General features: G+C 42.6%; 1 protein-coding gene and 1 pseudogene across 3 annotated transcripts in view; one reads left to right on the top strand and one right to left on the bottom strand.

The window, feature by feature from the left end:
* LOC311102129 (diacylglycerol kinase delta-like) overlaps positions 1–23,759 on the top strand; it is a gene marked incomplete at its 5' end in the record, with an annotated part of 86,554 nt that overhangs the window by 9,893 nt on the left and 52,902 nt on the right. For both annotated transcript variants that reach the window (XM_084143364.1, XM_084143365.1), the window contains 2 exons: positions 970–1,080; positions 17,203–17,283. In XM_084143364.1, the coding sequence (XP_083999490.1) occupies positions 970–1,080; positions 17,203–17,283 (192 nt within the window). The remainder of the gene's footprint in view (positions 1–969; positions 1,081–17,202; positions 17,284–23,759) is intronic.
* On the bottom strand, positions 7,938–8,926 carry LOC311102134 (phospholysine phosphohistidine inorganic pyrophosphate phosphatase-like; annotated as a pseudogene). Its single transcript has 2 exons — positions 8,463–8,926; positions 7,938–8,314 (listed from the first exon to the last, which is right to left on the bottom strand). The product of its transcript is annotated as a phospholysine phosphohistidine inorganic pyrophosphate phosphatase-like (transcript).

The raw sequence follows: 23,759 nt of genomic DNA on the forward strand, positions 1-23,759 counted from the left end.
CAGTCTCCAGACCTTAATCCCATAGAAAATCTGTGGAGGGAGCTGAAGGTTTGAGTTGCCAAACGTCAGCCTCGAAACCTTAATGACTTGGAGAAGATCTGCAAAGAGGAGTGGGACAAAATCCCTCCTGAGATGTGTGCAAACCTGGTGGCCAACTACAAGAAACGTCTGACCTCTGTGATTGCCAAAAAGGCTTTTGCCACCAAGTACTAAGTCATGTTTTGCAGAGGGGTCAAATACTTATTTCCCTCATTAAAATGCAAATCAATTTATAACATTTTTGACATGCGTTTTTCTGGATTTTTTTATTGTTATTCTGTCTCTCACTGTTCAAATAAACCTACCATTAAAATAATAGACTGATCATTTCTTTGTCAGTGGGCAAATGTACAAAATCAGCAGGGGATCAAATACTTTTTTCCCCTCACTGTATAGGTAGGCATAAAGTGATTAGGCAACAGTATAGACAATAAACAGTAACAGCAGTGCAGAGTAAAAAGAGTTCAATGCAGATAGTCAGGGTAGGTATTGGTTTACTATTCAACTAAGTATTTAGCAGTCTTATTTTTACATTTTTACATTTTTAGTCATTTAGCAGACACTCTTATCCAGAGCGACTTACAGTTAGTGAATGCATACATGTTTTTTTGTTTGTTTTGTTAGGCTAGGTTGAGAGAGACATCGTTCAGACGTCATGAATGGCTGGCATTGTTAGTGCAGCTCTGAGGGGATTATACACCCTATTTCACGGCCGTTCCCGAGAGAAGGTTGTGTGGTTCACAATGATATTATATTATTACCCTTTTATATAGTCATGGGGTTGATGTTTTGATAAGGCTGCACATGGATGGTCCCATGCATCACTGGTGGTTGTGTTTGTGCGTGCGTGCGTGTGTGTGTGTGTGTGTGTGTGTTTGGGAGGATGGTACGTCTCTGACTCTAGTCTCCCTATGTTGTCCTCCTGTGCAGACAATCCTGAAGGAGGGCAAATTGATAAAGCAGACCAACTCGTTCCAGCGCTGGAAGAGACGCTACTTCAAACTGCGTGGGAAGACTCTTTACTATGCCCAGACTGCCAAGGTTGGTATAAATCTTTACTCTTTATATATACAGTGAGCTCCAAAAGTATTGGGACAGTGACACATATTTTTTTGTTTTGGCTCTGTACTCCAGCACTTTGGTTTTGAAATGATACAATTACTATTAATTTGAGGGTATTTTCATCCATATCGGGTGAACCGTTTAGAAATACAGCCATTTTAGGGGACCAAAAGTATTGGGACATAATCACGTATTTGTATTTATTATCTATCACCACTTCCTGGGGTCCAGCAAAATTAAGTCAGTTATATATATTTTTTTTTAAACATTACAGTACATTTCTCAACAGATTTCACAACACGTTAAGTGTGTGTCCTCTGGCCACTACTCTACTACCACATATCTACAACACAAAATCCATGTGTACGTGTGTGTATAGTGCATATGTTATCATGTGTATGCGTGTGTCTCTTCACAGTCCCCGCTGTTCTATAAGGTGTATTTTATCAGTTTTTTTTTAAATCAGATTTTACTGCTTGCATGAGTTACTTGATGTGGAATAGAGTTCCATGTAGTCATGGCTCTATGTATTACTATGCACCTCCCATAGTCTGTTCTGGACTTGGGGACTGTGAAAAGACCTCTGGTGGCATGTCTTGGGTATGCATGGGTGTCTGAGCTGTGTGCTAGTAGTTTAAACAGACAGCTCATGCATTCAACATGTCAATACTTCTCACAAATACAAGTAGTGATGAAGTCAACCTCTCCTCTACTTTGAGCCAGAAGAGATTGACATGCATATTATTAATGTTAGCTCTCCGTGTGCATATAAGGGACAGCCGTGGTGCCCTGTTCTGGGCAAATTAAAATGTTCCTAAGTCCCTCTTTGTGGCACCTGACCACACAACTGGACAGTAGTCCAAGTGCGACAAAACTAGGGCCTGTCGGACCTGCCTTGTTGATAGCGTTGTTAAGAAGGCAGAGTAGCGCTTTATTATAGACAGACCTCTCCCCATCTTAGCTACTGTTGCATCAATATGTTTTGACCATGACAGTTTATAATCCAGTGTTACACCAAGCAGTTTAGTCTCCTCAACTTGCTCAATTTCCACATTATTCATTACAAGATTTAGTTGAGGTTTAGGGAATGATTTGTCCAAAATACAATGCTTTTAGTTTTTGGGATATGTAGGACTCATTTATTTCATACCACCCATTCTGGAACTGACTGCAGCTCTTTGTTAAGTGTTGCAGTGATTTTGCTTGCTGTGGAAGCTTTGCTTGCTTGCTGAGTCATCAGCATACATAGACACCAGTGGCGACCCGTCATTCAGGGCAGGTGCTATAAAAAAAGATTGCCTGTTTTGCATGTTATTTTGGCATTAATACGTGCCACATATCAGTTTGCAAACAATGTAAAAAACAAAACAACATTTAATAGTTAATAAAGCCGCATACAAACATGGTCTCTTTTTGGCTTTCTTGAGTAAGGCAGCTCCAAAATGCAGGTATTTCAGCCTAGCTCAGTGCTTTCTGTGGTGGTGGGGCAGCCAGAGCGTAGGGGTTGGTAATGTTCCCTAGTTGCGCTGTGATTGTCTCAGTTTTCTGTCACTCATGTGGACACTACGTCACCGCCAAGTCTAAGGGTAGCGTTCGAACATTCAAGCCCCTTGGGTGCTGCCATAGAGTTACATTAGAAGTGCCCATCCAAGAAGGCTCAAGATCATTGGCCACAGATAAAATTACATCTCAAATCACGTTATATCTACAGTTGCTTTGATTGGACTGATCATGATTGGACTGATCTTATCTAGCAGTCATCATCATGAATCAAGTTGACAATCTAGTGGCAAATCCTTTTTAATCCTTGTCATATGAAGAGAAATAATGAAGAGAAATTATAGGAATCAGTGGCTAACTGCAAGCATTGCAAAGCAATCACTAGCCTGCTATTCAGTGGACTGGCTTTGTGGTCCCAAGTCTGCGATTAAGGGTATTTTTTCCAAGCTTAAAATGATAAACATTCAATATTGGCCATGCTGTCAATGAAGCATGATTTGTGCCACGCTCAAAACAACTGTTAACTCGAAAGTGGGAAATCTGACTTCAGTGAGTTCAAGACAACTGAGAACTCTGGAAAAAATGAGCTCCTACTGGGAAAAAAACGTTTTCAACGGTCATCCAACTCGGAATTGTAAATCGGAAACTCTGGCCTCTTTCTAGGGCTACGACCTGAAGATCACTGACGTCATCATGATTCGACCTTGTTTTTTTTCCAATTTCCCAGTTGTCTTGAAAGCACCATAAATCCAGAGAATGCCAGACTTTGATTACAAAGTTTGATGACAAAATTTGCCCATGAAGGACCGCCGCGCCACCTTCCTGTTCAAGTGAGCACAGCACAACAAGGTGAGTCCATAAATGTATTGTATGCTGCTGCTAAAATTATGTAATATGCCAGGGAGATATGTATACTGTAGCTAAGAATGTAATACTAAGTGTATGTTGTGTAGTAAGCTGTTAGTAGCCCTAATAATTTGGTCCCTTTACCCCCTCTTAATTTCACCTACTGTTCTGACTTGGTGGTGCACATGTAGCCTATAACCTGTTTTAAAGAAAGTAATCATCGAATATTGATTACATTGTCTGCTTATATGCCCCCTTTATTTATCCTACGGTTCTGACATGGTGTACAGGGAGAACAGTGTAAGAATGGCCCATGTTCTGAATTCTGTCGCTGTACATTTCAAGTGCTGAACAAATAATTATATTGACTACGTCCCTCCTAGCTCGTTCATTAATGTCTTAATCGAAATGACGGATTGCCTTTTATCCGCTTGTTGTCCCCTTATGCCATAGTTTGTACATCTCAATTGTCAGTAGAAACCACATTTTGTTTAAGCAAGTCAGCCATATCAGCTATGTTGTTTTTAAAGGCAGTAAATTAGGCTGAATGAACTGTTTCACTGTCAGACAAGGCTCTGCTGATAGCCAGGTGTAGCAGTGGTAAGGTGTTGGGACAGCTTTATCTAGGCCCTAACAGTTTGTGGGCACCGTTTGTCACCGTTATAGTGCAGTTAATGTATTGTTTAGTCTTGTGTTGTGTTGTGTAGTGGCTTTGCTGGCATGCATCCCACTTAAAATCACCACTGACAGACACACAGGCTTTACTCAGAGCCAGTGACAGGTCATTAGTACAGATTTGAAAAAGTAAGGGGCCTTGACAGCTGCCCTGGGAAATGCCTGACTTTACCTGGATTATGTTAGAGAGGCTTCCATTCAAGAACACCCTCTGTGTTCTGTTAGACAGGTAACTGTCGATCCATAATATAGCAGGGGATGTAAAGCCATAACACATACGTTTTTCCAGCAGCAGATTATGATCGATAATGTCAAAAGCTGCACTGAAGTCTAACAAAACAGCTCCCACAATCTTTTTATTATACATTTCTCTCAGCCTATCATCAGTCATTTTTGTAAGTATCGTACTGAAAATCTGTTTATTTGTTTACTGTGAAATAGCATTGTATCTGGTCAAACACCATTTTTTCCAAAGGAGTGGCAATGTCATATGCTATCATCCTCAGTAATTTTCCATCCATGTTGTCAGACCCAGGTGGCTTGTCATTGTTGATACACAACAATAATTGTTTCACCTCTTCCACACTCACTTTACAGAATTCAAAATTACAATGCTTGTCTTTCATAATTTGGTCAGTTATGCATTGATGTGGAGATTCAGAATTTGTTGTTGGAATGTCATGCCTAAATTGGTAATCTTTCCAATGAAAAAAATCATTAAAGTAGTTGGTAATATCAGTGGGTTTTGTGATCTATCTGTACCAATTGTCTGTGCAGCCAGACTTATTTGCCATTCCTTTTGCCTCATCCCTCTCAACCATATAATTTTTCATTTCCTCATCAATCCACAGGGATTTAACATTTCTTACCGTCATTTTCTTAATGGGTGCATGCTTATTAGTAACTGGAATAAGCAATTTCATAAATTGTGCAGCGTCTGGTTTCCCGTCATTACACACCACAGACCAGCAAATATTCTTTACATCTTCAACATAGGAATCACTACAAAACTTATTGTATTTACATTTACATTTTAGTCATTTAGCAGACGCTCTTATCCAGAGCGACTTAGTTAGTGAGTGCATACATTTTCATACTGGCCCACCGTGGGAAATGAACCCACAACCCTGGCGTTGCATTCAGCTGAGTTATCAGTGGTGTAGCTCCTAGTTGCGTGCTCTGTTGAGTTTTGGACGCATCATCCACGAGGAAAACATTTGACTATTCAGCTTCAGATAAAAAATGACTGAAGAGGTGTTTTTGGTGTAACATCTTACAGGCATACTATGCTACACTGCTATTATATTAGGTTATGTTATGTCAAATAGGCTACTTAATCATATACTAATGAATCATTACGAGACTAATTCAGCTTTGCTCTAACTTGACTAAACAAGTACCATTGTGATAAGTTATATTTTATTTGCAATAATTATAGTAAAACTAAATGAGTAGGACTATTAGGCATGATTATTAGGGTTACTTTAAGTGATGCTGAAAGGACAGCACCGTAACCAAGTGGTCACATATCGTTCGGGGCTCCACATCGCAAGAGGGGGTCCGTGGAGTTTTATGAACATCAAGGCAGACACTGTGAATTTGGATCCTAGAGCTCATTGGTGTGGTGGATCAGTTAGTCTGCATACGCAGTAGAAGTGGTAGGTTTCTGTAAGCTAAGCACTCTGACAGTAGGGCGGATCAGTTAGTCTGCATACGCAGTAGAAGTGGTAGGTTTCTGTAAGCTAAGCACTAGGGTGGATCAGTTAGTCTGCATACGCAGTAGAAGTGGTAGGTTTCTGTAAGCTAAGCACTCTGACAGTAGGGCGGATCAGTTAGTCTGCATACGCAGTAGAAGTGGTAGGTTTCTGTAAGCTAAGCACTAGGGTGGATCAGTTAGTCTGCATACGCAGTAGAAGTGGTAGGTTTCTGTAAGCTAAGCACTCTGACAGTAGTGTGGATCAGTTAGTCTGCATACGCAGTAGAAGTGGTAGGTTTCTGTAAGCTAAGCACTAGGGTGGATCAGTTAGTCTGCATACGCAGTAGAAGTGGTAGGTTTCTGTAAGCTAAGCATTCTGACAGTAGGGCGGATCAGTTAGTCTGCATACGCAGTAGAAGTGGTAGGTTTCTGTAAGCTAAGCACTAGGGCGGATCAGTTAGTCTGCAAACGCAGTAGAAGTGGTAGGTTTCTGTAAGCTAAGCACTAGGGCGGATCAGTTAGTCTGCAAACGCAGTAGAAGTGGTAGGTTTCTGTAAGCTAAGCACTCTGACAGCAGGGTGGATCAGTTAGTCTACATTCGCAGTAGAAGTGGTAGGTTTCTGGTAGGCTGCTATAGCCTACACATTCAGACAGGGAAGAAACCACCATTTACCTACATATAGGCTGCTATAGCCTACACATTCTATCATTTTCATGGAATTTTTGTGGTAATTCAATATAATTTATTCAGAATTTATCAGAATACATTTTTTCAGAAATATTTTTACCAGCTCCGTCTATTCTCAAATTGAAAACAGTGAGGGAGAGCCGCTCCACCGCGCCACGGCAGCACCACATCCCTAGTTATAATGTGGACCGTCTCTCACCCACAGACTCCTCCCACTTCCAATGTTGACCATCTCACCCACAGACTCCTCCCACTTCCAATGGCTTGTTGTAGTCTAACAAAGACTGTTGGGATATGAACTCGGCTACAACTCAGGGCCAAGGCTGTGCGCACACAAACACACACACACACACACACACACACACACACACACACACACACACACAACACACACACTAGGGCCTTGAGCACTTAAAAACAGTCTATGATGACAATGGCTCCCACCAAGATTTGGCAGAACAAAATGACTAAAGAGAAGACAAAGATGTTCAACATCTCTTGGAGTGTTCAGGATAAATTGTTCTCCTGTTCTAGAACCCTTCAGAATGTGATTAGTCAAAGCTTCTGTCAAGGTTCTGTCCTGCTCTTTAACTGTGTCAAGGTTGTGTGTATGGGTGTGTGTGTGTGTGTGTGTGAGGATGAGAACACTAGTAGCAGATATAGATTCTCTACACACCAGTCCAAGCCACAGCGGCATCTACATGACTACATTACCAGAGGCAGTGAGCCAACGGAGTCCATCAGGAATTTTTATTGCACAACGTCAACGTCCTTATCAATGTCCTGACCTCTACTCTGAATGTTATAAATGCTACATTGTTTCATTATTAGCATAGCAATGAGAAAATCAACATCCATAGTCATTACGGTAATGCGGTCCCAGTGTGTACACAGAGACCCCTCAGAGCTAGGGTTGCTGATTGATTGATACTCTAAAGCAGTTGACTGTGTGAAATAGAGCTATAGGATGGATTCCATTATAGTCTACACTCATTGTGTAAAGAGGCCAGACAACTGGCTTTAGGCACCTTCAGGTAAACATGAGGTTATTAACTTACCTAACTAGCTACCCTCTGACCACGAGGTTATTAACTTGCCTAACTAGCTACCCTCTGACCACGAGGTTATTAACTTACCTAACTAGCTACCCTCTGACCATGAGGTTATTAACTTACCTAACTAGCTACCCTCTGACCCAGTATCATCCTGCATAGCTCTCTTGCTCTAGCAAAGACGGGCTACTTGAACTATGTTTCTACAGTACCTTCTCTTGCTCTATCTCTTTTAAGAAAGTGTTCTTCTATCTCCTCCATCTTGGCTCCAACATGGCTCTATCTCTTATAAGACTGTTCTTCTATCTCCTCCATGGCTCTCTATGTTAGTGGGTTACTCCCTGTTGTCAGGTCGTACTAGTAGTAGTCAGTAATTGTGTGTGTATGGTGTATTGTGGTGGTGAGGGTGGTTCTTCCTGGTCCTCTCCTCACTGGCCCCGGAGCTTCAGGATGGTATCCACAGCCTCCGCCAGGTTGTCCACATAGCCATCAGCTGTCACTGTGGGGTGCTTCTCATCACTGGGTCTGTATTTTCCTGTCCTCACTTGGACACCCTTCATTCCACAGTGTTGGGCCCCGCCCACATCATTCACCAATCATCAGAGTCTGGTGTGACTGAATCCCCATGTCATCTAGAACTTTCTGAAAGAACATGGGGTCTGGCTTCCCAATGACCTCAGCTTCTATATCACAGGCATACTCCAGTGCCTTCACGTAAACCCCAACATCCAGTTTCAAGCCGTCATCCTCTTTGTAGTAATATGCCATTTAGCAAACGCTTTTATCCAAAGCGACTTACAGTCATGCGTGCATACATTTTTGTCTATGGGTGGTCCTGGGGATCGAACCCACTACCTTGGCGTTACAAGCGCCGTGCTCTACCAGCTGAGCTACAGAGGACCACGTACTTCCCTCTGCCCAGAGAGAACAGCACTGGTTTTTCCAGCCCTATGAGAACTCTGAAGGCATCGTTGAGGTTCTGGTAGGAGAACTTCTCTGCTGCGTCTCCTATGACAACACAGTTTGGGTTGGCCTTCTCAACACTGTCAAACTCAGGGACAACACCATCATAGACCAGTAGGTGGGGTCGTAGCCCCCTCTCCTTCAGGACAGCCACGGCAGCCGGGGCTGGGGAGAACACCTCAGACACCGAGATATCAAAGCCCATCCTCTGCAGCTTGGCTACAAACTCCTCCCGTGTGGCCTGGGTCTCGTTGGTACAGAAACGCAGCTGCAGATCCGACGCCTTTAGCCTTTTCACCGCTTCTACGGAGCCTGGAATTGGAGTGCCGCCGTCTTCCCCAGCATCATGTCTAAAATCACACCTTTCAGACTTTTGACAGAGTCTTCCCAGTGGGTAGCTGCCATGGCGAAAAATATTGTATGACCTCTTATACACGATATTAGGCCCAGCCTTTGTTTTTCCTAGATATGGCAACTATATATTGTGATCACTACATCCAATGGATTTGGATACTGCTTTAGAGCGGATTTCTACAGCATTCGTAAAGATGTGATCAATAAATGTGGTTGATTTAATTTCTCTGCTGTTTGTAAATACCCTGGTAGGTTGACTGATAACCTGAACCAGGTTGCAGGCACTAGTTACAGTTTAAAGCTTTTTCTTTAGTGGGTAGCGTGATGAAAGCTAGTCAATATTTCAATCACCCAGAAAGTATACATCTCTATTGATATTACATATGATTGTGTGTTCCTGGTGTAACTCGGACAGTTGTTGATGCCATCCTGTACCTGTCCCGCAGGTGTGATGTTCGGATGTCCTAAGTTTTCATAACTGTGACCTTAATTGCCTACCGTCTGTAATCTGTTAGTGTCTTAACGACCGTTCAACAGGTGCATGTTCATTAATTGTTTATGGTTCATCGAACAAGTATGGGAAACGGTGTTTAAGCCCTTTACAATGAAGATCTGTGAAGCTATTTGGATTTTTACAAATTATCTTTGAAAGACAGGGTCCTGAAAAAGGGACGTTTCTTTTTTTGCTGATTTTTTTTTTTTTTTTTATCATTTGATTTACACAACATGCCTACCACTTTGAAGATGCAAAATATTTTTCATTGTGAAACAAACAAGAAATAAGACAAAAAAACAACTTGAGCTTGCATAACTATTGACCCCCCCCAAAGTCAATACTTTGTAGAGCCACCTTTTGCAGCAATTACAGCTGCAAGTCTCTTGGGGTATGTCTCATAAGCTTGGCACATCTAGCCGCTCAGATTTTCAAGTTGGATGGGTTCCGCTGGTGTACAGTAATCTTTAAGTCATACATTTACATTTTAGTCATTTAGCAGACGCTCTTATCCAGAGCGACTTACAGTTAGTGAGTGCATACATTTTCATACTGGCCCCCCGTGGGAAACGAACCCACAACCCTGGCGTTGCAAGCGTCATGCTCTACCAACTGAGCTACACGGGGCCTACATTGGCTGGATATAACATTTACATTACATTTACATCATTTAGCAGACGCTCTTATCCAGAGCGACTTACAAATTGGTGCATTCAACTTAAGATAGCCAGTGGGACAACCACTTAAAAAAAAATATATATATGTGGGGGGGGTGGTAGAAGGATTACTTTATACTATTCCAGGTATTCCTTAAAGAGGTAGGGTTTCAAGTGTCTCCGGAAGGTGGTCAGTGACTCCGCTGTCCTGGCGTCGTGGGGGAGCTTGTTCCACCATTGGGGTGCCAGAGCAGCAAATAGCTTTGACTGGGCTGAGCGGGAACTGTGCTTTCGTAGAGGTAGGGGAGCTAGCAGGCCAGAGGTGGATGAACGTAGTGCCCTCGTTTGGGTGTAGGATCAGAGCCTGAAGGTAAGGAGGTGCTGTGCCCCTCACAGCTCTGTAGGCAAGCACCATGGTCTTGTAGTAGATGTGAGCCTCAACTGGAAGCCAGTGGAGTGTGCGGAGGAGCGGGGTGACATGAGAGAACTTGGGGAGGTCGAACACCAGACGGGCTGCGGTGTTCTGGATAAGTTGTAGGGGTTTAATGGCACAGGCAGGGAGCCCAGCCAACAGCGAGTGCCTGGATTAGGACCTGTGCCACTTTCTGTGTAAGGTAGGGTCGTACTCTGCAAATGTTGTAGAGCATGAACCTGCAGGATCGGGTCACCGCTTTGATGTTAGAGGAGAACGACAGGGTGTTGTCCAGGGTCACGCCAAGGTTCTTTGCACTCTGAGAAGAGGACATAATGGAGTTGTCAACCGTGATGGCGAGATCATGGAGCGGGCAGTCCTTCCCCGGGAGGAAGAACAGCTCCGTCTTGCCGAGGTTCAGCTTGAGGTGGGGATCCGACATCCACACTGATATGTCTGCCAGACATGCAGAGATGCGATTCGCCACCTGGTTATCAGAAGGGGGAAAGGAGAAAATGAATTGTGTGTCGTCTGCGTAGCAATGATAGGAGAGACCATGTGAGGATATGACAGAGCCAAGTGACTTGGTGTATAGAGAGAATAGGAGAGGGCCTAGAACTGAGCCCTGGGGGACACCAGTGGTGAGAGCACGTGGTGCGGAGAGAGATTCTCGCCACGCCACGTGGTAGGAGCGACCTGTCAGGTAGGACGCAATCCAAGAGTGAGCAGCGCCGGAGATGCCCAACTCGGAGAGGGTGGAGAGGAGGATCTGATGGTTCACAGTATCAAAAGCAGCGGATAGGTCTAGAAGGATAAGAGCAGAGGAGAGAGAGTTAGCTTTAGCAGTGCGGAGAGCCTCCGTGACACAGAGAAGAGCAGTCTCAGTTGAATGACCAGTCTTGAAACCTGACTGGTTTGGATCAAGAAGGTCATTCTGAGAGAGATAGCAGGAGAGTTGGCTAGAGACGGCACGCTCAAGAGTTTTGGAGAGAAAAGAAAGAAGGGATACTGGTCTGTAGTTGTTGACATCGGAGGGATCGAGTGTAGGTTTTTTGAGGAGGGGTGCAACTCTCGCCCTCTTGAAGACGGAAGGGACATGGCCAGCGGTCAAGGATGAGTTGATGAGCGAGGTGAGGTAAGGGAGAAGGTCTCCGGAAATGGTCTGGAGAAGAGAGGAGGGGATATGGTCAAGCGGGCAGGTTGCCAAGGGAGGAGAGGAGGGTTGAGGAGGCAGAATCAAGAGATCGGAGGGAGAAGGACTCAGCAGAGGGAAGAGATGATAGGATGGAAGAGGTGAGAGTAGCGGGAGAGAGAGAGAGCGAAGGTTGCGATGGCACATTACCATCTGAGTAGGGGCAGAGTGAGTAGTGTTGGAGGAGAGCGAGAGAGAAAAGGATACAAAGTAGTGGTCGGAGACTTGGAGGGGAGTTGCAGTGAGATTAGTAGAATAACAGCTTCTAGTAAAGATGAGGTCAAGCGTATTGCCTGCCTTGTGAGTAGGGGGGGACGGTGAGAGGGTGAAGTCAAAAGAGGAAAGGAGTGGAAAGAAGGAGGCAGAGAGAAATGAGTCAAAGGCAGACGTAGGGAGGTTAAAGTCACCCAGAACTGTGAGGGGTGAGCCATCCTCAGGAAAGGAACTTATCAAGGCGTCAAGCTCATTGATGAACTCTCCAAGGGAACCTGGAGGGCGATAAATGACAAGGATGTTAAGCTTGAATGGGCTAGTGACTGTGACAGCATGGAATTCAAATGAGGAGATAGACAGATGGGTCAGGGGAAAAAGAGAGAATGTCCACTTGGGAGAGATGAGGATTCCAGTGCCACCGCTGCGCTGACCAGATGCTCTCGGGGTATGCGAGAACACATGGTTAGACGAGGAAAGAGCAGTAGGAGTAGCAGTGTTTTCTGTGGTAATCCATGTTTCAGTCAGCGCCAAGAAGTCGTGGGACTGGAGGGTAGCATAGGCTGAGATGAACTCTGCCTTGTTGGCCACAGAACGGCAGTTCCAGAGGCTGCCAGAGACCTGGAACTCCATGTGGGTCGTGCGTGCAGGGACCACCAGATTAGAGTGGCAACAGCCACGTGGTGTGAAGCGTTTGTATGGCCTGTGCAGAGAGGAGAGAACAGGGATAGACAGACACATAGTTGACAGGCTACAGAAAAAGGTTACAATAATGCAAAGGAGATCGGAATGAAATGAACTAAACATCTGGGAAAGCGAGAGAGCGGGGCCTCCCTCACTTACGTTTCACTGAAACACTCAAATATAACTCTCCCAACTTCCACTTTAGAAATTATAAATTGTTGTTAACTACAGCGGTTCAATGTTTCTAGGAATAGACTAACTTAGTTTATTCAGCTAGCAACTTGGTACAGTATTCTTCCATGAAAACCGTCCAGGGCACCAAATCCTATGACGCCAAAGCCAACTAGCATGCCAGCCTCCAATAACACAGTTTAGCACCAATACTCGGTTACAACAAACCACCAGTGTGTTAACACGCCAAGCAGATCATTCGTGTCCGTGTCTAAGTTTTGGGTTAGTTTTGACAGTTTGAGTGAGTGCGTCGTCAACTTATTCAGCCAGTTAGTTAGCTAGAATAGTTAGCATACTAGCTAGCCATTGCTCTCTGCCAACGAGCTAACCCCTCCTCCCACGGCACGAACACACAGAGAGCCAAGCTAACGTTAACTAGTCACCCATGTCCCGAATTCCCTTGAACGACTCTGGTTACCAGTATGTAAAAACAAAACAAAAATAAATGTAGGTTATAACTTACCCTTAGTAGCTACTGTTAGCCAGTTAAGTGCAAAGCTAGCCACTGAATCGATTCAGCCAGTTCGCGTCTGTCCCAACGGAGAGAACGCGTCTCCAAATATTAAAGCTAGGTCGTTCCAGCTATTGTTTAATTAGCTATCCAGGTAGCTAAATTTTGAGTACAGTAGCTACTAACTACCTAACGTTAACGCTTCATATAATGAGGTTAGAAAAACAGCTGAATGGTAGGTAGCTAGCTGGCATAATGACAGGTACTCTTAAGCGTGAGATAACATTGGAAACAACTATCCACAGTTGCTAATAGTTACCAGCAGCTACCCGCTAGCTAGCTAGCTTTATTGGTTCAGGTAGTGAGTTAGCTAGCCTCGTGCTTCACCGGGCTCAGCCGAATACAATACTTACCTACAATAATTACCTACAATAACTACCTAGATAAACTACCTACAATACCTAACTACAATACCTACCTACCTACAATCTAAATACATGGTTTAAGCTTTAGTCGACACCATATAAGCCAAGCTTACTTCCCGCCATCTACGAATGACTCTGGTAAGACATACCACAGATTCTCAATTGGATTGAGGTCTGGGCTTTGACTAGGCCATTCCAAGACATTTAAATGTTTCCCCTTAAACCACTCAAGTGTTGCTTTAGCAGTATGCTTAGGGTCATTGTCCTGCTGGAAGGTGAACCTCCGTCCAAGTCTCAAATCTCTGTAAGACTGAAACAGGTTTCCCTCAAGAATTTCCCTGTATTTAGCGGCATCCATCATTCCTTCAATTCTGACCAGTTTCCCAGTCCCTGCCGATGGAAAAACATCCCCACAGCATGATGCTGCCACCAACATGATTCACTGTGGGGATGGTGTTCTCGGGGTGATGAGAGGTGTTGGGTTTGTGCCAGACATAGCGTTTTCCTTGATGGCCAAAAAGCTAAATTTTAGTCTCATCTGACCAGAGTACCTTCTTCCATATGTTTGGGGAGTCTCCCACATGCCTTTTGGCGATCACAAACGTGTTTGCTTATTTTATTCTTTAAGCAATGTCTTTTTTCTGGCTCTCATCTGTAAAACCCAGCTCTGTGGAGTGTACGGCTTAAAGTGGTCCTATGGACAGATACTCCAATCTCCTCTGTGGAGCTTTGCAGCTCCTTCAGGGTTATCTTTGGTCTCTTTGTTGCCTCTCTGATTAATGCCCTCCTTGCCTGGTCCGTGAGTTTTGGTGGGTGGCCCTCTCTTGGCAGGTTTGTTGTTTTGCCATATTCTTTCAATTTTGTAATAATGGATTTAAGGGTGCTCCGTGGGATATTCAAAGTTTGGGATATTTTTTTATAACCCAACCCTGATCTGTACTTCTCCACAACTTTGTCCCTGACCTGTTTGGAGAGCTCCTTGGTCTTCATGGTGCCGCTTGCTTGGTGGTGCCCCTTGCTTAGTGGTGTTGCAGACTCTGGGGCCTTTCAGAACAGGTGTATATACAGTGGGGGAAAAAAGTATTTAGTCAGCCACCAATTGTGCAAGTTCTCCCACTTAAAAAGATAAGAGAGGCCTGTAATTTTCATCATAGGTACACATCAACTATGACAGACAAAATGAGAAAAAAAAATCCAGAAATTATTTGCAAATTATGGTGTAAAATAAGTATTTGGTCAATAACAAAAGTTTCTCAATACTTTGTTATATACCTTTTGTTGGCAATGACACAGGTCAAACGTTTTCTGTAAGTCTTCACAAGGTTTTCACACACTGTTGCTGGTATTTTGGCCCATTCCTCCATGCAGATCTCCTCTAGAGCAGTGATGTTTTGGGGCTGTCGCTGGGCAACACAGACTTTCAACTCCCTCCAAAGATTTTCTATGGGGTTAAGATCTGGAGACTGGCTAGGCCACTCCAGGACCTTGAAATGCTTCTTACGAAGCCACTCCTTCGTTGCCCGGGCGGTGTGTTTGGGATCATTGTCATGCTGAAAGACCCAGCCACGTTTCATCTTCAATCCCCTTGCTGATGGAAGGAGGTTTTCACTCAAAATCTCACGATACATGGCCCCATTCATTCTTTCCTTTACACGGATCAGTCGTCCTGGTCCCTTTGCAGAAAAACAGCCCCAAAGCATGATGTTTCCACCCCCATGCTTCACAGTAGGTATGGTGTTCTTTGGATGCAACTCAGCATTCTTTGTCCTCCAAACACTATTTTGGTTTCATCTGACAATATGACATTCTCCCAATCCTCTTCTGGATCATCCAAATGCACTCTAGCAAACTTCAGACGGGCCTGGACATGTACTGGCTTAAGCAGGGGGACACGTCTGGCACTGCAGGATTTGAGTCCCTGGCGGCGTAGTGTGTTACTGATGGTAGGCTTTGTTACTTTGGTCCCAGCTCTCTGCAGGTCATTCACTAGGTCCCCCCATGTGGTTCTGGGATTTTTGAGATTATCAGTGGTCTTGAATGTCTTCCATTTCCTAATAATTGCTCCCACAGTTGATTTCTTCAAACCAAGCTGCTTACTTATTGCAGATTCAGTCTTCCCAGCCTGGTGCAGGTCTACAATTTTGTTTCTGGTGTCCTTTGACAGCTCTTTGGTCTTGGCCATAGTGGAGTTTGGAGTGTGACTGTTTGAGGTTGTGGACAGGTGTCTTTTATACTGATAACAAGTTCAAACAGGTGCCATTAATACAGGTAACGAGTGGTGGACAGAGGAGCCTCTTAAAGAAGAAGTTACAGGTCTGTGAGAGCCAGAAATCTTGCTTGTTTGTAGGTGACCAAATACTTATTTTCCACCATAATTTGCAAATAAATTAATAAAAAATCCTACAATGTGATTTTCTGGAATTTTTTTCCTCAATTTGTCTGTCATAGTTGACGTGTACCTATGATGAAAATTACAGGCCTCTCTCATCTTTTTAAGTGGGAGAACTTGCACAATTGGTGGCTGACTAAATACTTTTTTCCCAACTGTATACTGAGATCATGTGACACTTAGATTGCACACAGGTGGACTTTATTTAACTAATTATGTGACTTCTGAAGGTAATTGGTTGCACCAGATGTTATTTAGGTGCTTCATGGCAAAGGGGGTGAATAAATATGCACGCACCACTTGTCCGTTATTTTTTTCATTTTACTTCACCAATTTGGACTATTTTGTGTATGTCCATTACATGAAATCCAAATAAAAATCCATTTAAATTACAGGTTGTAATGCAACAAAATAGGAATAACGCCAAGGGGGATGAATACCTTTGCAAGGCACTGTGTGTGTATATGTGTGTGTGTATATATATGTATATATATATATATATATATATATATATATATATATATATATATATATATATATATTACCAGTCAAAAGTTTGGACACACCTACTCATTCAAGGGTTTTTCTTAATTTTTACTATTTCCTACATTGTAGAATAATAGTGAAGACATCAAAACTATGAAATAACACATATGGAATCATGTAGTTAAGAGAACGCCAAGAGTGTGCAAAGCTGTCATCAAGACAAAGGGTGGCTATTTGAAGAATCTCAAATCTCAAATATATTTTGATTTGTTTAACACTTCTTTGGTTACTGCCTGATTCCATTCATAGTTTTGATGTATTTACTATAATTCTACAATTTAAAAAATAGTAACAATAAAGAAAAACCCTTGAAAGAGGACGTGTGTCCAAACTTTTGTCTGGTAGTATATATAATTATTTTATTTTTAGACAGTGAAGAGGAGACAGGAAAGATGGGAGGGATTACGAGTCAGAAGGACAGTGGATCAGATTCAAACTCATGCCAACTCTGTAAGCCTAGGCTGTACATGTGCCAGGGTCAGTGACACTAACCCCTGGACCACACAGGCCACATTATTTTCTACACTTAATAAAAAGAGGTCAGTAGTACCTCTCCACAGACTATTTTCAAGCTTTTTGATTTAGACCTAACAGTCGGATGATGTAAAGAAAAAAAACTCATTTTTTCTTCTCTTCAGTCAATCATCTTTGATGAGGTTGACCTGACAGACGCAAGCGTGGCCGAATCCAGCATTAAGAACGTCAACAACAGTTTCACAGTGAGTCCCTTTTTTCTATATTTTTCTTTCTTTAGCCTACTTATTTTGCTTTTTCTTTCTCTCTGTCCTTATGTCTGTAGGCTATATCTTTTTTGTCTCTCATGGCTACTGTCCATCCAAATATCAGCCTGTGACAGTCACTGTGAGTCCCCTCTTTTTTTCTTTCTTACTTTCTTTCCCCCTTTCTTCCTGTCTGTCTTTCTCTCTGTACATCTCTTAAGTTTCTTGGCTACTGTCCACCAATATATCAGCCTTGTGTCGGCCGTGGTCATTCTAACCTAAGGTTCATCATCATGTGGTCATGCAGTGGTCAGACAACCAAACCGCAGGATGAACACCAGTAAAATCACCAAACCTACGCTCCGTGTTCATCACTTACAATTCCTGACTGTTGATAATGATAACATTTCCTGATGACATGAATAACATTTCATCACATACGCTACTCTGCAATAGGGGGTTCTTTCTCTGCAAAAAATCACGACACAAAATAAGTTTAGAGTCTGGCTTTGAAGTGTATTTATAGGTTGCCTTTGGGGTCGTTCCACCTCAAAAAGCACAAGAAAGAGGATTTCGACACCTACCATCTGATTGTTCTGAAATCGTTTCTGTTGTTAGAAACAGATAAGGTTATCATTCCTGCAAAATTATTTTGTTGAAATATAATTTGATCTCTGAGATATTAAGCTAATTAAATTGGTCATTTTAATTTATAGGATTCATATAATATTCAATACATATAGTACCTAACATCCGATTTGGACCAAACTTTTCTCTAACTGAGTTAGACATGAGAAATGCAAAGAAATGCTTAAAAGCCACCCTCAGACCCCCCACTCCCCATGCCAATACCACCAAAACAACTAGTATATAGTATCAGTTCTCTGTTTGACAAGTACAATGGAGCTGCAGATTAAATAAGTTATGATGAACTTCACAGGGTAGTGAAAGTGCACAGTGATGAGTTTGATCCTCCTTTCCAATAAATATCGAGGGTCTTATTCTAGTGACATGATGATTGATGCTTGGCTGCCATTTGACAAATAAAATAATGTCCATAATAATCTGATCATGTAGGCTATACCCACACTGTGTCTGCAAGCTTTTGTCTAAAGCGCACGTGCCAAGACCAGAGTGGGCACATTCGCTATATAACGCAACATTCTTTGTAACAAAACCATCAGTAGAGTTGAAAATAAGTTGGAAACCCATTTAAAGTAAAGATTAACCCATTTTGAATGTTATATTGTTTTTGTGCATCTCTGAGCCATCTTCTATCAATTCCCTGGGTCATTTCATATTTTCATGTGTATCTGAGCTATTGCCATTCAAGCAGGCAGTATTTCGGCCGGCGTGACGTAGCCTTGCGGTAAACCCGCTCTCACTACACTGGAAGTAAATAAGAATACTACTTTTAGATCGCAAAAACATCTATCATACATGTCAGATTTCAATACTGGCCGATTTTATAACGCGGGAGATTGTCTTCTCTCGAATGAGGCTTTGATCATATTTTTGCGATATTCCTACCTCGAGAAATGAGTAATTGTGTAATGTGTAACTTAACACATTTCTCCTATTTGTCTGCCTCTTCAGTCCAGGGTGCATTGCATGGTACCGTTGCGAATGTCATAATCATGCAAATAGATAAATCAGCTTTTAGTTTTCTTGCACATTATTTGTGGAACAATCTTCAAAATGTTCTTAAATGTGATGTTTTGGGCAATTTAAAAAAGCTGATTGAGGACCTTATTACTGATGAATGTGTTAGTTTTTTATGACCGTGTTTTTCTTTCTGCTTGCATTTTGAATTTATATTGATGTGTGAATTTTCTGTAATTTATGTGATTCAGGGCTCATCTGTAAAAGAGACCTTGGTCTCAGTAGGACTCCCTGATAAAAATAAAAGTAAATAAAATGTTAGACTCCACTCTGTGAGGCACATCGATCTGCAGGTTGAACCTGGTGAGATTGTAGACTCCTAAATTGATAGTGCAGTTTGTTTAGGTGATTTTACAGCTAATTAGCTACTTCACATGCTGATATTGACTTTGTTATTATTCTGTGTAGCTACGTTTGCTTGCTAGCTAGCCAGCCAACCCATAGAGAGAGCATTGTATTTTGGGCTTTGTTGTCAAGCTGCAACAGATTTCCACAACGATTTTCACATGTTGCTACCAAACTTATTATAATGCCAAAATGAAACATTTGTTCACAAACAAGATTTTTCTCACATATTGTTATGTAACACTGTAAATTATAGGAATTAGTTGTTTTGGGTGGATTTTTCCTTTAACTTTATTTTTATTTTTTATTTTGTATTCAGTACATGCGAATTTAACCGCAAAAGTTATTTTTAAGTGTATTATGTCATCACGCACATCCTTTTATCCACAACAAATCAATTTGATGGAAACACATCTCTGGTGGGAAAATGCGCATATGGTTTTTATGAGGAATTTGCTTTATATTCGCATGAAAATCGTTCGCCAATTGGATGGAAACCTAGCTATTGAAGTTGTTGTCCCATTCTACATCCTGATATTACCAGGTTCAAATTACAAAATTACATGTTCTTACCCTGTAAATAGTCTATGGACCAGGTATGACAGCTACCAATACTTTGGTTTTGTTTACCTGGCCACTGTTTCAAATGCTAACTTTTGTAGTCAATGGTACTTATATTAGCATGTTCATGCTTCATGTCCAAATCATCCTAAAGTATACAAATGTTTTATTGTGTAACTCAATGATGTTACTTATAGATGAAAACGTTATCATTTAAAACAGTGGCCAGATAAACATAACCAAAGCATGGGTTGCTGTCATACCTGGTCCAGGTACTTGATTCTTAAATCATACTGATTCTTAAAAAAAATAATATATATATAACCTAATAGCAGGAACAACACCAACTAATGGTCAGATCCTGATAATAGCAGGATGTAGGTTGGGACATAAACCCAACAACTTCAATGACAAATGTATCTGAACAGGGGGTGGAAACATCACCAAATTCACTGGGAATATATTACATAGGATGAAGAAACAATACTCCAAACCACAGCTCCATACTATTTGTCAAACATAGAGAACTGATACTATATACTCGTTGTTGGGGTGGGATTGTTGTGGGGGGTCCGTGGATGGCTTTTGGCCACTTATTTATATTCCTCATGTCTTACTCATTATTAGATGTTAGGTACCATAATTATTGAATATTATATGTATCCTATAAATTAAAAATGTCCAATTTGGGTGCGATCAATTAGCTTAATTTATGGTAGATCAAATTATATTTCAACAAAATAATGTTGCAGGAATTCTTATCGTATCTGTTTCTAACTACAGAAATGATTTCAGAACAATCTGAGATGGTGGGTGTCATGGCTTGCTGAAATGACATGGAAAGACCCTTTCAGACTCATTTACATTTAATAACTGGGTGGAGCTGTGTTAGTCAGTGAGTGAGTGGTGGCTTGTGTTTGAGTTTGTGTGTTTACAGTGTGTGTGTGTGCGCGTGTGCGACAGAGAATGTTGACAGTATGTACAGTATGCGAATGCGTCCACAGAGTTGCATTTTCTGTGTTGAGGTTAAAGAGAGAGGGTACTTCCTCCTGCTCTATTTTTATCGGTTTCTCACGCTGGCTGGAGTGGAGATCTCCTTGGTCTCTCGTTGATGACAGCCCAAGTCCAGGCATACCTGGGTTCAAATACTATTTGAAATAGTTTCAAATACTTTAGTTTTGCTTGATTGAACTTGACTGCTGCAATGGAACCAATAGAATAGTCGCAAAACATCTGGCACTCCAGGAAGGCGCTCCAGGAAGGCTAAAGCAAACACTCAAAGTATTTGGAAGATTTCAAATAGTATTTGAACCCAGGTCTGAGCTCAGGCGAAGGTGGCCTTTCAGTTACAGACAACCAAATGAAGTGCTCTCCTTTCCCCTCTCTCTCTGTGCTGTAAAGAGGGGCTGCTTTGTGGCCTTCAACACCCCTACTCACACCCCTCCCTCCATTCCAGCCCCCTGTGTGGGATCACCTTGACGACAGGAAGTTTATATATGTGAGTCAGAGAACAGAGGCAGGCGGATGGGGGAGGGGCCTGCACCACGGTTCCCGGCTCTCTCCCAGTCAGAGCACCGCTAAGCTGGCTAGGCTAACAGCCGAGCTGGGAGAGAAGAAAAACCCTTCTGGAAAAACCTCCCGCTACAGGGAGCCACAGAAAGAAACGACTGAGGGAATTCTGGGAATTCTCTGCTGGCTAGAACACTCAGACTAGGGAAAAAAGGAAGAAAAGCCAGGCAGTAACGGAAGGTACCTCTGTCGGGACTCTGGAGAGAGAGGCTACCCCGGGACAGTTCTTAAATAAGATAGAACTCTCAGCCAGCCACGGAGAACTCTTGTCTGTCCAAGTCTTCGTCAGGAGGACTCTTCAGGAAAGGAAAACCTCAGACCAAATGTAACAGAGCACACTCGGCACAGTCTGGAGAAGAAGAGAGTAGAGTGAGGGAGAGAGAAGGAGAACCGCTGGAGCCAAATTTGACTGGACTTCACATTGGAAGTAAGGCAGAAGAATGTCAAGAATGAGAGTGGGTGGGGGGAGCACAGAGATGTGTGTTTCCCCAGTTGGTCACTCTCCCTCTGTCCTTCTGTGTGTGTGTCATGACGTTGTTAATAGTTGGCTCTAAAATGTGCTGATGTGTGTGTGTGTGTGTGTGTGTGTGTGTGTGTGTGTGTGTGTGTGTGTGTGTGGTTGACTGTCAGTTCCCTTTGTGTTATCCACTCCCTCATGTGAAGTACCCGGTCTATACTCTAGGAAGGGCAGGACGAGTGCATTTATTAGTGCACACCGCAGCAAAACTTTTTGCAACAGAAAAGGTTTTGTAAGGAAAGCGGGTATTTCTTATTGGACAAATTCAGGTATCCCTGTTTCGACCCGTTTGCTGTCTAGTGAGAATACACCCTAGGACAGCCCTCTGACCTAGCCAGGGCCGGATCCTTGGACTATGGACATTATCGTGTAGGTGTATCTCCTTTAGCTAAGGCTGCAGAGATAAAATATCAGTGATAACATTGTTGCCGACTTGCCGGGAAAGGTTTAATGAGTCCCTGGCTGGTTGAGTAGCAGTGAAAACAGGATGTGTGCGTGCGTCTCCCTCCCTTCTTCTCAGCCTGCCTCGAGTCCTTGTCTGTTATGTAAGTGAAATACAACCCTTTAGTCATATGATACATGAGATACATGAAGTTGAGTCAAGGTCATGGTTGTGCATGTGTGTGTGCATGGGTACTCGAGATATCGATCTATGTCTTCACATCTTTGCAGGGCTCTGCTCCTAAATTAACATTCCAGGTCACACAGCAAAATATTTAGGCACATATGTGAGTAAAATGGTCGCACTGTAGAGCCCTGCTGTGGCTCACTTACACTTTATCGGTGCTGTATCTTCTCTCCATCTCTCTATAGTAGGGGTCTCCAACCCTGTTCCTGGAGAGCTACAGTTCTGTAGGTTTTTGCTCCAACCCCATTTGTAACTAACCTGGTTCAGCTTATCAACCAGCTAATTATTAGAATCAGGTGTGCTAGATTAGGGTTGGAGTGAAAACCTACAGGACGGTAGCTCGCCAGGAACAGGGTTGGAGAGCCCTGCCTATAGCCTAGAAGTGTCTAGTGCACATGTCAAACTCATTCCACGGAGGGCCAAATGTCTGCAGGTTTTCACTCCTCCCTTGTACTTGACTGATGAATTAAGGTCACTAATTAGTAAGGAACTCCCCTCACCTGGTTGTCTAAGTCTTAATTGAAAGGAAAAACCAAAAACCAGCAGACACTAGGCCCTCAATGGAATGAGTTTGAAACCCCTGGTCTAGTGAGTGTGCTACTTTTGACCAGGGTCAAAAGTAGTGTTCTATATAGGGAATATGGTTCCAGTTGGGACTCAACCACAGTCTATGCCAGAGAGTGAGCGGACAACTCATAGTTGGACTTCCGGTGTGTGTGTGTGTGTGTGTGTGTGTGTGTGTGTGTTAAATTGGTCACAAATACAAGACTGTGTGTGTGTGTGTGTGTGTGTGTGTGTGTGTGTGTGTGTGTGTGTGTGTGTGTGTTAAATCAGCCTTTTTAGATGTAGGCAACTGTACTTTTTGAGGGACTTCACGAATGTCATGGATATATTGGAACTAGTGGATATATGAAGGCTTAAATATCCTGACCTAGTGAGATATACATGGTGGAGGCTCATTCAAGCTAGTTGTCTTGATGACTTTCTTATGTCACTCTCTCTGGCACCAAAAGTTTAAAAAGTGTTGATAGGGGACAGAATGCGGTCGGACCATCACATAATTGGCAATAATATTACTCTTACAGAATTTCCACTTGGGCGAGGGTATTGGAAATGTTATCAAAGCCTATTGGATGATGACGACTTGTTTTTAACTAGGACAGAATAATTTATAACTGACTTTATCCAACATAA

The sequence above is a fragment of the Coregonus lavaretus genome, assembly GCF_964263955.1.
Source record: "Coregonus lavaretus genome assembly, chromosome: 26".
Classification (NCBI taxonomy): domain Eukaryota; kingdom Metazoa; phylum Chordata; class Actinopteri; order Salmoniformes; family Salmonidae; genus Coregonus; species Coregonus lavaretus.